General features: G+C 44.7%; 1 protein-coding gene across 1 annotated transcript in view; it reads right to left on the bottom strand.

Annotated features, from left to right (window-relative positions):
- LOC144953340 (uncharacterized) overlaps positions 1 to 17,410 on the bottom strand; it is a gene marked incomplete at its 5' end in the record, with an annotated part of 276,268 nt that overhangs the window by 48,290 nt on the left and 210,568 nt on the right. The window contains 2 exon segments of the mRNA XM_078883903.1: positions 120 to 539; positions 9,858 to 10,129. Of these exon segments, the coding sequence (XP_078740029.1) occupies positions 120 to 539; positions 9,858 to 10,129 (692 nt within the window).

The following is a 17,410-nucleotide window of genomic DNA, read 5'->3' on the forward strand; positions in this document are numbered from 1 at the left end:
CTTCCCACACACAGAACACAGGAACGGCTTCTCGCCCGTGTGTGTTCTCTGATGAGTTTGAAGAGTTGATGCCCGTGTAAAGGCCTGCCCACACACAGAGCACAGGAATGGCTTCTCGCCCGTGTGTGTTCTCTGATGAGTTTGAAGAGTTGATGCCCGTGTAAAGGCCTGCCCACACACAGAGCACAGGAATGGCTTCTCGCCCGTGTGTGTTCTCTGATGACTCTGAAGATGTGATGAGTGTGCAAATGCCTTCCCACACACAGAGCACGGGAATGGCTTCTCGCCCGTGTGTGTTCTCTGATGACTCTGAAGATGTGATGACTGTGCAAATGCCTTCCCACACACAGAGCACGGGAATGGCTTCTCGCCCGTGTGTGTTCTCTGATGAATCTGAAGATGTGATGAGTGTGCAAATGCCTTCCCACACACAGAGCACAGGAATGGCTTCTCGCCCGTGTGTGTTCTCTGGTGTCTCTGAAGATGTGATGGCCGTGAAAAGGACTTCCCACACACAGAGCAATTCAATGGCTTCTTGCCTCCGTGTGCGTGGGGCTGTGGAGAGCTTCTCTGCTCCATGTGAGCGTAGTAACAGCAGCGGTGTTATCGAGTCAAAAGTACGCAATCGGCCTCGATTTAAAGTGTTTAGCGTTGAGTTTTGGATTTTTTTAACTGCTAAAACAAGAACGACACTCGCGTCTAACCGAGACGCAAAAAAATTCCCGTAAATTTTACGACGAACACGTTTAAGAGTTCATCCGCGAAAATAGACACTTACTTGGAGATTCACGGTATGTCGATGTCTGGAACCCGTCTGAAGATGTCGCCACGAACTCTCCCGACGCAAAGTCGCCTAACTGTCGACACTGCAATTTTGCTCGCCAGGCTTCGTTGTCTCGCGGTTGAAGGGCGATCAGCAGAGCGACGAGTCGAGCGTCCAACCTCATCAAGTTCCCTCTCGAAATGGCATTGAGCTCTGCTTCTGAGCCGCCTTATAACTCCCCCCCTAGGATCCAATCCTTTGTCTTTCAGGATATTTGCATTCTATTTGGTAATTTTGGAAGTTACAATCCGCATGTATATTAACATACCGAAGGGTAATGTGCCCATTGTACTTCATGCGTGAATATGTAAGTGCATCTCGGTGTGTAATTATGCGCTTATTTTGAATACATGGAAAAACACGTTCTCCATTCCCTCCATTGTCCTCGATTTAAAGTGAATGCAGCCCCGTGGCGTTGCCAAAAATCGCGTAAACACACATATGTACTTACTCACACACATGTGGACTAAGACACACACACATGGGCTTAGACACACATAGATAGACTGATACACACACAGCCCTACACACATACGACACACAGACATCTACTTGAGATACACAGACATGGATGTACACACATATGGACTCACACAAACGCATTGACTTACACACACATATTGAGTGACACACACATGTATAGACTTACATACACATGTGGACTAACACACATGTGGACTAACACACACACATGTGGACTAACACACACACATGTGGACTAACACACACACATGTGGACTAACACACACATATGGACTGACACACACATACACATGGGCGTACATGGCCACATCACAGACAGGCAGACCGTCGCAGCGTCATAAAAGCGCAGCAAAAAATGGAAAATTTAGCAACCTAAAAATAAGGAGTTTTGTGCACACAAACATTATTATTGTAATGTTTGTCAACTAATGTGTTTAATAATAGAAAACATTGGACTTGATTTGTTAGTGTAAGAAACTTGGAACTTTGTACTTACCATAGGCGTGTTGAGGCCTTGTGCCATGCGTAGCCCCCCTCCTGGCCTACATTGGCGAGGAGGCGGAGTTGGCACGTTGCCAGGCTAGGGGCTGGGCCGCTACCCCCCCACCCAGCATCCCCCGCCCTTGCAAGAATAATGGTATGTAAGCAGTAAAATATTATTATCTACGGAGTCTGTAGTATAAACTGGACACATCGTGTTGGGGGGGAGGGGCGAAGAGGACATGAAACTGTGAAGAAATATCCGCAGCGTCATGTGTGTATGTGTTGGCTGTTAAACGCGTAAAAGTAAATGTCCCGTGAGGTGGAGCGAATGCGCATCACTTGGTAGGCTCCCCACATGAACCTCGACATTCTCAGTTTCAAAAACAATGAACATGTATTTTAAAAATACGTTTTTTAAATCATGTGTATTGTTTATATGTAAAAATGTGTGATTGTTATATTCTTTGTATGTGTATATACTGTATATAGCTATTCTATTACATTGATACGACACATTCATCCAACAGTTGACTGTGATTCTAATACGACTAGCGGGATTCGAATAATTGTAATTCGATTCTTATGCTGCATATCCTACCCCTGGTTCGCATATTCACTTACCATACGTACGACCACAGTGTGAGAGATTAGCATGATGTTAATGTAATAAATAAGCATGTAACCGTAGAATAGGAGGAGAGCGGCCTCCTCGACGAGGGAGTGCAACCCAACGGGTGCAATCCAAAGGGCATGAGAGCATGATTTATAATATTATATGTTTGAGTTTAACATGTGAGAGTTTACAATGTCTGAGTTGATCAAATGCGACGATCAAGGGCATCAATCGGGTGCGATTGATCAAAGTATTTAATCAAAGGCGTCATCCCATCACGGACCACCACCTCCCTGCGTATATAACTTCAAAAGAAGCAACAACAGCAGCAACAACACATTTCGAGGGCGACGCTGCTACTTCTGATTCTGCTGCTTCTGCTGCCCGGCTGTTTGTGGCCGGGCACTGCTCTCGCGGGACCGCACACGTCTTTGGAAATGATTGCGATGATCATGTCTGAACTGAGAATTAAGTGACTAAATATTACTTTGTTTAATCATAACTGTATGTAGGTTAATGTCATCATGGCTCAGCAAATACTACTCATGAATGAACTCACACTGTTTGATGACAGAAATTGTAAAAAAATTGGCTGCCCGTGTAGGACAAGTCACCTTCCTTGTCCAGACGCATTCTAAACACAACACAGTCCTTAAATATATTGTTAAAATAACCTCTACACCCGATTCAACATGCAGCTCCAACTCGGCCATGAGCAACCTACAGCACGCCCAGAGACAGGAGACCACGAGGGAAACGGCCTCAACTTGAAGAGAAAGTTGACAAACTCACGGATGCCATCACCCAGCTGCTGCAACGCCTGTCGGATGAGACGCTGCGTCCCGCGGCACCATCCAGGCGAGTAAAGGAAGAGCTGAGCCCGAATCGGAAGCCGCCACCCAAACATCAGCAGCAGTAGATGGCGTGATTCTAATAGGACCACGTTGTTATTATAATCATTTTAATGCGATCAAAACCGCGCAACTCCCATTTTGCATTTACGACTCCAGATGTGCATCTACATATAACATACATTCTAGCTCAGTGTAATTTTAATACGACCATAGTGTTATTCTAATCATTTTAATCCGATCCTAATCCAGCACCCGCCAGTTCGCATATACGACCTCCGGTTCGCATGTCCAAAGGACATATTACATATGCATATTACATACGTACATACGAGCACAGTTCGCTTGCACGTACACTACACGTAAATATGCGCAGAGTGTGATTCTATTACGATCACATTGTGATTCTAATACTTCTAATTATATTCTAATTTTGATTTGACGCTTTCTTTCGCTAAAGTCACGGAGGTAAAAAAATTATAATAAAATAAAAATAAATGAAAATAACTAAATTAAATCACGACGTTTCGGAAGCAACACAAGGCTCCGTCGTCAGGTGTAACTGCTCCAGTAAAATTAATGTAAGCTATTCAAGACACGTGTTTTTTATATCGGGTGCTGGGCAGGGAGGAGCCAATGAGTCTGGGGGGGGGTGGTTTTCTCCCCCCCCCCCCCCTCATTGGCTCCTCCCTGAATAGCTTTTTTCACACGCTACAGAAGTTACACCTGATGACGGAGGCTTTTGTTGCTTCCGAAACGTCATGATTTAATTTAGTTATTTTCATTTATTATTTTATTTTATTATTATTTTTACCTACGTTACTAACGTGCGTGTGTTGTCTGTTTTAACGATTTGTCCATTGAGGTTGTTTTTTTTGCCGCGTTTTTTTTAGGTCTGTCACTTGAGTTTGTTTAAGAATTCGTCACGTGAGCGTGGTGTTTTGCTTGTGGGAATTTCGCTTTGTCACAATTTGTGATTCATAATATCATGAGTTAAGAATGGGTTTGTGCGTGATTCTTATACGACCACACTGTTATTCTAATGCTTCTAATGATATTATAATACCTTACCTCCGTTTATATGGTTATAAATTAAAACACTAGTTAATAATCGTTTAATGTTTAGTGTTATAGTTTATAGTATTACAGTTTACATGTTTTAAAGTACAGTTTATCCCCGACATACTTCGGGATTAGGGACTGGTACGTTGATGAACGGTTAACTACGGGGACCTTTCCCCTCAAGGAACACGTGTTAATCGGGTAGACAGCCAAGATGCTGCCGTTTAAGAGCACACTTGTGTGACGGAGATCCTCCACCTGAAATTATCTTAACATGTTTTTTTATAGGAACATTATAAAATAAAGACCGGACAAACATTTGTTAAAAATACGTTTTTATTCATCTGCAATCATTTTTACGTCAAAACTCGAAGGGAATATTTATTACGTCCTATTTTCACACATTTCCAGTACAATGCAAACTATTTCCGTTCCAGGAATACCAAAGCGTTAAAGTATCACTCCCCATGATTTCCTTATTAGTTCACCACATTTGTTCACTGTGCGTCTATGTTGAAGTCAAGGCCATATATCCAACGAACGCGTCATCAATATACATCCTGAAATCGTCTATCTAAAGTCGATTAATAGCAATCAAAAAAAGCTATATACTTGGAAAAAACGTTTAAAATGTTGAGTAAAGATGTACCTACAGACGCATTCCAACTTTAGCTCAACAGGGACACTTAACGACTACAATTGAACCCTCTCACAACCAGTGCTCATCACACCACTTCGGCACGTAATCCGATAACATTACAAACCACCACTATGCACGTAATTAAACTAAAATGGTAAAAATTACACACAAAAGTACTCGATACGGATTAAAAGGTATAGCCACATGACATAATATTTTGTCAGTCACCCTGAGCTCTCTGGTTGACTCTCGAGCCACTCCATTACATCCAGCCATCTCTCGGGATCCAACTGCATGGGATCGAAGGTGGAAACTTCTTCAAGGCTCATTGCAGCACCTTGAATTTCAGCTTTTGATTTCAGTTTCCTATCGTTGTGGACCTTCTGATGCCTTTTAAGAGTTGACGACTGTGAAAATGCCTTCCCACAGACAGGGCACAAGAATGGCTTCTCGCCCGTGTGTGTTTTCTTATGATTTTGAAGAGTTGATGAGCGTGCAAATGTCTTCCCACACACAGAGCACAGGAATGGCTTCTCGCCCGTGTGTATTCTCTGATGGTCTTGAAGAGTTGACGATTGTGCAAATGCCTTCCCACACACAGGGCATAGGAATGGCTTCTCGCCCGTGTGTGTTCTCTGATGTTCTTGAAGAGTTACCGAGTGGGCAAATGCCTTCCCACATACAGTGCACAGGAATGGCTTCTCGCTCGTGTGTGTTTTCTGATGGTGTTGAAGAGTTGACGAGTGTGCAAATGCCTTCCCACACACAGGGCACAGGAATGGCTTCTCGCCCGTGTGTGTTCTCTGATGGTCTTGAAGAGTTGACGCGTGTGCAAATGCCTCCCCACACACAGAGCACTGGAATGACTTCTCGCCCGTGTGTGTTCTCTCATGAGTTTGAAGAGTTGACAATTGTGCAAATGCCTTCCCACACACAGAGCACAGGAATGGCTTCTCGCCCGTGTGTGTTCTCTGGTGTCTCTGAAGATGTGATGGCCGTGAAAAGGACTTCTCACACACAGAGCAATTGAATGGCTTCTTGCCTCCGTGTGCGTGGGGCTGTGGAGAGCCTCTCTGCTCCATGTGAGCGTAGTAAAAGCAGCGGTGTTATCTAGTCAAATGTACGCTATCGGCCGCAATGATGTTTAGCGTTTTAGAGTTTTGGATTTTGTTAACTGCTAAAACAAGAACGACACTCGCGTCTAACCGAGACGCAAAAAAATACCGCTAATTTGACGACGAACACGTTTAAGAGTTTATCCGCGAAAATAGACACTTACTTGGAGATTCACGGTATATCGATGTCTGGAACCCGTCTGAAGATGTCGCCACGAACTCTCCCGACGCAAAGTCGCCTAACTGTCGTTATCTTGTGGTTGAAGGGCGATCAGCAGAGCGACGAGTCGTGCGTCCAACCTCATCAAGTTCTCTCTCGAAATGGCATTGAGCTCTGCTTCTGAGCCGCCTTATAACTCCCCCCCTAGGATCCATTCCTTTGTCTTTCAGGATATTTGCATTCGATTGTTAATTTTGGAACGTACAATCCGCATGTATATTAACATACCGAAGGGTAATGTGCCCATTGTGCTTCATGATGAGCGCTGGAAAAGTTCCCCATGCCATCCATTGTCCTCGATTATAATCCCATACCTCCATTTACGTGATTATACACTGTAACAATTAATAGTATTTTACGGAGTTATAATGGATAGGTTGTAGTTCATAGTTTATAATATTATAAACTCTTTGGTTATTTAATTAAAAGTCACATAGGCATAAAATAAATCACGACGTTTCGGGCACAACACAAGCGTCCGTCATGTTGGAAAGCATGGTCTGCTGCTGAGGCAGACTGTTTTACAACGTTTGAAATGGGTGTAGACCTCGGGTCATAAAAAAGTGGCCGGGGCTAGTGATGTTCACGTGAGAAATTAGCATGTAACTTTAGAAAATGAAGAGAGCGGCCTTCTCGACGAGGGAGTGAAACCCAATCGGTAATATTCTTTTACAGCGTTACAATGGATAGGTTGTAGTTCATAGGTTATCTTATGTTTCACTATGATAGAGCTTAACATGTGAGAGTATACAATATCATAGTTGATCAAACGCGACAATCAAGGGCGTCAATCGGGTAAGTTTGATCAGAGGCTTTAATCAAATGCGTCATCCCATCACGGAACACCACCTCCCTGTGTATATAACTTCAATAGAAGCAACTACAGCAGCAACAACAGCAGCAACAACACATTTCGAGGGCAACGCAGCTACTTCTGATTCTGCTGCTTCCGCTGCCCGGCTATTTGTAGCCGGGCACTGCTCTCGCGGGACCGCACACGTCTTTGGAAATGATTGCGATGATCACGTCTGAACTGATAATTAAGTGACTTAAGATTACTTTGTTTAACCATACCTTTATGTAGGTTAGCGTCATCATGACTCATCGAATACTACTCATGAATGAACTCACACTGTTTGATGACAGAAATTGTAATCATTTTGGCTGCCCGTGTAGGACAAGTCACCTTCCTTGTCTAGACGCATTCTAAACACAACACTGACCTTTAATATGTTGCTAAAATAACGTCTACACCCTATTCAACATGAAGCCACATCACGCCCAGAGGGAGGAGACCACGAGGGAGACGGCCTCAACTTGAAGAGAAAGTTGACAAACTCACGGATGCCATCACCCAGCTGCTACAACGCCTGTCGGATGAGACGTTGCGTCCCGCGGCACCAACCAGGCGAGGAAAGGAAGAGCTGAGCCCGAATTGGAAGCCGCCACCTGAACATCAACAGCAGTCGATAGCGTGATTCTAATAGGACCACGTTGTTATTATAATAATTTTAATGCGATTAAAACCGCGCACCTCCCAGGTTGCATTCGCGACTCCCGATGTGCATCTACATATAACATACATTCTAGCTCAGTGTAATTCTAATACGACCATAGTGTTATTCTAATCATTTTAATCCGATCCTAATCCCCCAGTTCGCATATCCGACCCCCGGTTCGCAAGTCCAACGGACATACATATTACATACATACGACCATAGTATGTATGTATGCATACATATGTGCAGTGTGATTCTATTACGATCACATTGTGATTATAATACTTCTAATGATATTCTAATATTGATTTGAAGCTTTCGTGACTGCAGGAATTAATACTCGTTGGTTCTTTCGGTAAAGTCACGTAGGTGGAAATAAAATAAATCACGGTTCGGACGAAACACAAGCGCCCGTCTTCAGGTGAGAATCGCGATATCCGCGATGTCTGCTGCGAGCAGCACGATGTCTGCTGCAGACATCGTTTCGGGCGCTTGTGTTGCGTCCGAAACGTCGTTATTTATTTTGTTTTACTTCTTCCTACGTGACTTTACCGAAAAAACCAAAGAGTATAGATATTCTAATACTGTCCCTCCGTTTACGGTCTTATAAATTATATAAAAAAAACTAGTTTACATTCGTTTAATGTTTAATGTTATCTTTAAATCGTTACAGTTTACATGTTTTAGAGTACAAGTGATCTCCAGTATACTTCGGAATTAGGAAAAGGAACGTTGCTAAACTATTTATAACGGGGACCTTTCCCCTCTAGGAACACATGTTGATGGTGGAGACATCCAAGACGTTGCCGGTTAAGGTCAGACTTGTGTTGCTGTACACTATACATACATATTAGCGATTCTTATACGACCACACTGTGATTCTAATGCTTCTAATGATATTATAATACCTACTAATACACTAGTTTATAATCGTTTAATCGTTGGTGTTATCGTTTATAGTATTACAGTCTACATGTTATCGAGAACAGTTTATCCCCGACATACTTCGGGATTAGTGACTGGTACGTTGATGAACGATTAACTACGGGGACCTTTCCCCTCAAGGAACACGTGTTAATCGGGTAAAATAAAGAACGGACAAACATTTGTTAAAAATACGTTTTTATTCATCTGCAATCATTTTGACGTCAAAACTCGAAGGGAATATTTATTATGTCCTATGTTCACACATTTCCAGTACAATGCAAACCATTTCCGTTCCAGGAATACCAAAGCGTTGAAGTTTCATTCCCCATGATTTCCTTATTAGTTCACCACATGTGTTCACTGTGCGTCTATGTTGAAGTCAAGGCCATATATCCAACGAACGCGTCATCAATGTTCATCCTGAAAACCGGCTATCTAAAGTCGATTAATACCAATCAAAAAAGCTATATACTTGAAAAAAAAACCCGTTTAAAATGTTGAGTAAAGATGTACCTACAGACGCATTCCAACTTTAGCTCAACAGGAACACTTAACGACTACAATTGAACCCTCTCACAACCAGTGCTCATCACACCACTTCGGCAAGTAATCCGATAACATTACAAACCACCACTGTGCACGGAATTAAACTCACAAAAACTGTAGAACTAAAATGGTCAAAATTATACACAAAAGTACTCGATACGGATTAAAAGGTATAACCACGTGACAATATTTTTCAGTCACCCCGAGCTCTTTGGTTGACTCTCGAGCCACTCCATTACATCCAGCCATCTCTCGGGATCCAACTGCATGGGATCGAAGGTGGAAACTTCTTCAGGACTCATTGCAGCACCTTGAATTTCAGCTTTTGATTTCAGTTTCCTATCATTGTGGACCTTCTGATGCCTGTTGATGTGTTACTTGTGTGCAAATGTCTTCCCACACACAGAGCACAGGAACGGCTTCTCGACTGTGTGTGTTCTCTGATGAATCTGAAGATGTGATGACCTTGCAAATTTCTTCCCACACACAGGGCACAGGAATGGCTTTTCGCCCGTGTGTGTTCTCTGATGACTCTGAAGATGTGATGAGTTTGCAAATTTCTTCCCACACACAGAGCACAGGAATGGCTTCTCGCCCGTGTGTGCTCTCTGATGAATCTGAAGATTTGATGAGTTTGCAAATTTCTTCCCACACACAGGGCACAGGAATGGCTTCTCGCCCGTGTGTGTTCTCTGATGACTCTGAAGATGTGATGAGTTTGCAAATTTCTTCCCACACACAGAGCACAGGAATGGCTTCTCGCCCGTGTGTGCTCTCTGATGAATCTGAAGATGTGATGAGTTTGCAAATTTCTTCCCACACACAGAGCACAGGAATGGCTTCTCGCCCGTGTGTGTTCTCTGGTGTCTCTGAAGATGTGATGACTGTGCAAATGCCTTCCCACACACAGGGCTCAGGAATGGCTTCTCTCCCGTGTGTGTTCTCTGATGGTCTTGAAGAGTTGCCGAGTGTGCAAATGCCTTCCCACACACAGAACACAGGAATGGCTTCTCACCCGTGTGTGTTCTCTGATGACTCTGAAGATGTGATGACTTTGCAAATGTCTTCCCACACACAGGGCACAGGAATGGCTTCTCGCCCGTGTGTGTTCTCTGGTGTATCTGAAGATGTGATGGTCGTGAAAAGGACTTCCCACACACAGAGCAATTGAATGGCTTCTTGTCTCCGTGTGCGTGGGGCTTTGGAGAGCGTCTCTGCTCCATGTGAGCGTAGTATCAGCAGCTGTGTTATCGAGTCAAAAGTACGCTATCGGCCGCAAGGATGTTTAGCGTTGAGTTTTAGATTTTGTTAACTGCTAAAACAAGAACGACACTCTAACCGAGATGCAAAAAAATCTCGCTAATGTGACGGCGAACACGTTTAAGAGTTTAATCGCGAAAATAGACACTTACTTGGAGATTCACGGTATATCGATGTCTGGAACCCGTCTGAAGATGTCGCCACGAACTTCTCGACGCAAAGTCGCCTCACTGTCGACACAGCAATTGTGCTCGCCAGGCTGCGTTGTCTCGCGGTTGAAGGGCGATCAGCAGATCGACGAGTCGAGCGTCCAACCTCATCAAGTTCCCTCTCGAAATGGCATCGAGCTCTGCTTCTGAGCCGCCTTATAACTCCCCCCCTAGGATCCAATGTTTTGTCTTTCAGGATATTTGCATTCGATTGTTAATTTTGGAAGGTACAATCCGCATGTCTATTAACATACCGAAGGGTAATGTGCCCATTGTGCTTCATGCATGAATATGTAAGTGCATCTCAGTGTGTAATTGTGCGCTTATTTTGAATAAATGGAAAAACTTTGTCCTCGATTTAAAGTGAATGCAGAGAAATTAGCATGTAACTTTAGAAAAGGAAGAGAGCGGCCTTCTCGACGAGGGAGTGAAACCCGATAGGTAATATTCTTTTACAGCGTTACAATGGATAGGTTGTAGTTCATAGGTTATAATATTATTATGTTTCACTATGATAGAGCTTAACATGTGAGAGTCTACAATATCAGAGTTGATCAAATGCGACGATCATGGCGGGTTCAGGTACAGGTCATAGAGGTGGGAGATGTAAAATTGGAATGCGGTTCACATATCCGACCCCCGGTTCGATTGAACAGATAATTTACGTACATATCTGTATGTCCCCCAAGTTACTCCGCCCATGGTGGGGTCAGGTAGAGGTCATAGAGGTTGGTGCTGTAAAGACAGTGCATCAACTAAGGGACAAGTGGTGACAACAAGATAGAGAGAGAGTTCGAGAAGGGAATGCGAGACCAAGTGTGGGCGTAGGTTCACGCCGAGAATGAGAGAGGGGGAGGAACGAGGTTCGGGGCTGTGTAGTCATTACAATTGCAATGATCACGGGCTTATATTGAGTTTGTGCGTTTATTGAAACATATGCAGATATTGTATATTGCTATTGGATGTCATTGAGATGGAACATAAATGGAGCTGTGGGGGCCGTTGGCCCCCGGGGTCTCTCCCGCCATCATCCCCTATTCCGTTTATGTTACCCCACCTCCCTAATACCCGCTAGGGTTTCGCCGGCCTTCGAACGCGACGCTCCTACCCATACGGCTTCACGCAGCGCTCCCACGCTGCAAGCATACGTGCGCACGGCATCATCAAACAAACGCCATACTCCCCCTCTTTACGCCGCTACGTAAAGCTCTCGCACGCTGCGAGCGTGCGCCCGTCTACAGCCCTGTGCGGCACTCGCCACCACGTCGAATAACCACGTTACCAATGCGCACCCGTATCCGACACACAGCTCCCCGCGGCACCCACTCACCACGGAGCACTCACGTTGTGATCGCACACCTGTATCATATACGTAGTGAACACACGCGCACCGCTCTGCGCAGCGCTCCCCCGAGGCGAGCCGCAGCACTACAGAACCACTGCGTACACACGCTTCCCCACGCGCTCAGCTCCGCGCAGCGCTCACTCACGTGGCGAACCACTGTGTGCACCCGCGCCCCCACACGCTCACGCTGCACGACAAGATCACGCGAGACCACGCTTCGCTATTAATGATTTATTATCTGCTACCTGGTAATTTAATGTTATGTCAGTATGAGTCGACGAGGCTGGCCTATCCTACTTCCCCTGGACCTATTCCCTATTTATCGGCTTACGATACCCTGTCACCTTGCTACTCACGGGTCGAAGTATTCGGTCGTCCTGTGGCTTTTCCTCTATGCCGTCGGGGCACGTCGCGCGGACGTCCGGAGGCAGAGCTGGAGCTGCGTCTGGTCGCCTGGCGCAGGAGTAAGAGCGCGATTTCCCCTTTGCGCTCCCCATTTATCCTCCCTACCTCAAAGGGAATGCGGCTCTGGACAATAGGCTCGCGACCCTCTGGCACGCGCACCGCGGTTCAGGGCGCTTTTGATATGCTACTTAATGCTCAACCTGCGCGGCGCAAATTCCAATCAATCCCTTTCTCACGCAGGCCCCACCATTATCGCAGTTTATGCGGCGGCGTCCGTCACAAAGGTGCGCCGTGGGAGTTTGTGCACGGCTCCCCGCGTGACCCCGCTCTCCCGATTAGTCATACTAACAGCCTTATCCTTTAACTTCCCTAACAATGGTGCCTGCGTGCCCGAGCGTAATTATGCCGTCCCTCTGCTCCCTGTGCGGGGGTGCCTGATTATGCAATTCAGATGCGCTGCGTGTTTTCTAATGATGCTCCTCCATCACAATGCTTATTCCCTCTGCCTGCCCCATCGATACTTGCGTGTGTGGGGTGTGTGGGATGCGTTTCACCCGCGGTGGCCGAGTGGCCCCTCGCTGCGACCTTGCAATCTTAAGGCCGGTCGCAGCGCCGCGGTGCAAAGTAGCGTCGGGGGAGGTCGTCCAATTCCCTAGGTTGCCGGAAACCGTGAAAGTTTAATCCCGATAAGGGCTTCTCGGATAAAAACCGGTCGGCCAGGTGACCTCCCCTCGGAGCTCTATGGGGGGGGGGGGGGAATGCGTGCGGGTGTGTTCATGTGAGGTGAGGTGAGGGGGACGCGGGGTCGGCTCCGTCGCTTGGTGGTGGCGAGGTCGGAGATGGGGCGCCTGCTGAACTCTTTGGTTATTTAATTAAAAGTCACATAGGCATAAAATAAATCACGACGTTTCGGGCACAACACAAGCGTCCGTCATGTTGGAAAGCATGGTCTGCTGCTGAGGCAAACTGTTTTACAACGTTTGAAATGGGTGTAGACCTCGGGTCATAAAAAAGTGGCCGGGGCTAGTGATGTTCACGTGAGAAATTAGCATGTAACTTTAGAAAATGAAGAGAGCGGCCTTCTCGACGAGGGAGTGAAACCCAATAGGTAATATTCTTTTACAGCGTTACAATGGATAGGTTGTAGTTCATAGGTTATATTATGTTTCACTATGATAGAGCTTAACATGTGAGAGTATACAATATCATAGTTGATCAAACGCGACAATCAAGGGCGTCAATCGGGTAAGTTTGATCAGAGGCTTTAATCAAATGCGTCATCCCATCACGGAACACCACCTCCCTGTGTATATAACTTCAATAGAAGCAACTACAGCAGCAACAACAGCAGCAACAACACATTTCGAGGGCAACGCAGCTACTTCTGATTCTGCTGCTTCCGCTGCCCGGCTATTTGTAGCCGGGCACTGCTCTCGCGGGACCGCACACGTCTTTGGAAATGATTGCGATGATCACGTCTGAACTGATAATTAAGTGACTTAAGATTACTTTGTTTAACCATACCTTTATGTAGGTTAGCGTCATCATGACTCATCGAATACTACTCATGAATGAACTCACACTGTTTGATGACAGAAATTGTAATCATTTTGGCTGCCCGTGTAGGACAAGTCACCTTCCTTGTCTAGACGCATTCTAAACACAACACTGACCTTTAATATGTTGCTAAAATAACGTCTACACCCTATTCAACATGAAGCCACATCACGCCCAGAGGGAGGAGACCACGAGGGAGACGGCCTCAACTTGAAGAGAAAGTTGACAAACTCACGGATGCCATCACCCAGCTGCTACAACGCCTGTCGGATGAGACGTTGCGTCCCGCGGCACCAACCAGGCGAGGAAAGGAAGAGCTGAGCCCGAATTGGAAGCCGCCACCTGAACATCAACAGCAGTCGATAGCGTGATTCTAATAGGACCACGTTGTTATTATAATAATTTTAATGCGATTAAAACCGCGCACCTCCCAGGTTGCATTCGCGACTCCCGATGTGCATCTACATATAACATACATTCTAGCTCAGTGTAATTCTAATACGACCATAGTGTTATTCTAATCATTTTAATCCGATCCTAATCCCCCAGTTCGCATATCCGACCCCCGGTTCGCAAGTCCAACGGACATACATATTACATACATACGACCATAGTATGTATGTATGCATACATATGTGCAGTGTGATTCTATTACGATCACATTGTGATTATAATACTTCTAATGATATTCTAATATTGATTTGAAGCTTTCGTGACTGCAGGAATTAATACTCGTTGGTTCTTTCGGTAAAGTCACGTAGGTGGAAATAAAATAAATCACGGTTCGGACGAAACACAAGCGCCCGTCTTCAGGTGAGAATCGCGATATCCGCGATGTCTGCTGCGAGCAGCACGATGTCTGCTGCAGACATCGTTTCGGGCGCTTGTGTTGCGTCCGAAACGTCGTTATTTATTTTGTTTTACTTCTTCCTACGTGACTTTACCGAAAAAACCAAAGAGTATAGATATTCTAATACTGTCCCTCCGTTTACGGTCTTATAAATTATATAAAAAAAACTAGTTTACATTCGTTTAATGTTTAATGTTATCTTTAAATCGTTACAGTTTACATGTTTTAGAGTACAAGTGATCTCCAGTATACTTCGGAATTAGGAAAAGGAACGTTGCTAAACTATTTATAACGGGGACCTTTCCCCTCTAGGAACACATGTTGATGGTGGAGACATCCAAGACGTTGCCGGTTAAGGTCAGACTTGTGTTGCTGCTGCAGCAGTTGCTGCTGCAGTTGTTACTGTACACTATACATACATATTAGCGATTCTTATACGACCACACTGTGATTCTAATGCTTCTAATGATATTATAATACCTACTAATACACTAGTTTATAATCGTTTAATCGTTGGTGTTATCGTTTATAGTATTACAGTCTACATGTTATCGAGAACAGTTTATCCCCGACATACTTCGGGATTAGTGACTGGTACGTTGATGAACGATTAACTACGGGGACCTTTCCCCTCAAGGAACACGTGTTAATCGGGTAAAATAAAGAACGGACAAACATTTGTTAAAAATACGTTTTTATTCATCTGCAATCATTTTGACGTCAAAACTCGAAGGGAATATTTATTATGTCCTATGTTCACACATTTCCAGTACAATGCAAACCATTTCCGTTCCAGGAATACCAAAGCGTTGAAGTTTCATTCCCCATGATTTCCTTATTAGTTCACCACATGTGTTCACTGTGCGTCTATGTTGAAGTCAAGGCCATATATCCAACGAACGCGTCATCAATGTTCATCCTGAAAACCGGCTATCTAAAGTCGATTAATACCAATCAAAAAAGCTATATACTTGAAAAAAAAACCCGTTTAAAATGTTGAGTAAAGATGTACCTACAGACGCATTCCAACTTTAGCTCAACAGGAACACTTAACGACTACAATTGAACCCTCTCACAACCAGTGCTCATCACACCACTTCGGCAAGTAATCCGATAACATTACAAACCACCACTGTGCACGGAATTAAACTCACAAAAACTGTAGAACTAAAATGGTCAAAATTATACACAAAAGTACTCGATACGGATTAAAAGGTATAACCACGTGACAATATTTTTCAGTCACCCCGAGCTCTCTGGTTGACTCTCGAGCCACTCCATTACATCCAGCCATCTCTCGGGATCCAACTGCATGGGATCGAAGGTGGAAACTTCTTCAGGACTCATTGCAGCACCTTGAATTTCAGCTTTTGATTTCAGTTTCCTATCATTGTGGACCTTCTGATGCCTGTTGATGTGTGACTTGTGTGCAAATGTCTTCCCACACACAGAGCACAGGAACGGCTTCTCGACTGTGTGTGTTCTCTGATGAATCTGAAGATGTGATGGTCGTGAAAAGGACTTCCCACACACAGAGCAATTGAATGGCTTCTTGTCTCCGTGTGCGTGGGGCTTTGGAGAGCGTCTCTGCTCCATGTGAGCGTAGTATCAGCAGCTGTGTTATCGAGTCAAAAGTACGCTATCGGCCGCAAGGATGTTTAGCGTTGAGTTTTAGATTTTGTTAACTGCTAAAACAAGAACGACACTCTAACCGAGATGCAAAAAAATCTCGCTAATGTGACGGCGAACACGTTTAAGAGTTTAATCGCGAAAATAGACACTTACTTGGAGATTCACGGTATATCGATGTCTGGAACCCGTCTGAAGATGTCGCCACGAACTTCTCGACGCAAAGTCGCCTCACTGTCGACACAGCAATTGTGCTCGCCAGGCTGCGTTGTCTCGCGGTTGAAGGGCGATCAGCAGATCGACGAGTCGAGCGTCCAACCTCATCAAGTTCCCTCTCGAAATGGCATCGAGCTCTGCTTCTGAGCCGCCTTATAACTCCCCCCCTAGGATCCAATGTTTTGTCTTTCAGGATATTTGCATTCGATTGTTAATTTTGGAAGGTACAATCCGCATGTCTATTAACATACCGAAGGGTAATGTGCCCATTGTGCTTCATGCATGAATATGTAAGTGCATCTCAGTGTGTAATTGTGCGCTTATTTTGAATAAATGGAAAAACTTTGTCCTCGATTTAAAGTGAATGCAGAGAAATTAGCATGTAACTTTAGAAAAGGAAGAGAGCGGCCTTCTCGACGAGGGAGTGAAACCCGATAGGTAATATTCTTTTACAGCGTTACAATGGATAGGTTGTAGTTCATAGGTTATAATATTATTATGTTTCACTATGATAGTGCTTAACATGTGAGAGTCTACAATATCAGAGTTGATCAAATGCGACGATCATGGCGGGTTCAGGTACAGGTCATAGAGGTGGGAGATGTAAAATTGGAATGCGGTTCACATATCCGACCCCCGGTTCGATTGAACAGATAATTTACGTACATATCTGTATG

The sequence above is a fragment of the Lampetra fluviatilis genome, chromosome 74 (genome assembly GCF_964198595.1).
Source record: "Lampetra fluviatilis chromosome 74, kcLamFluv1.1, whole genome shotgun sequence".
Lineage (NCBI taxonomy): Eukaryota > Metazoa > Chordata > Hyperoartia > Petromyzontiformes > Petromyzontidae > Lampetra > Lampetra fluviatilis.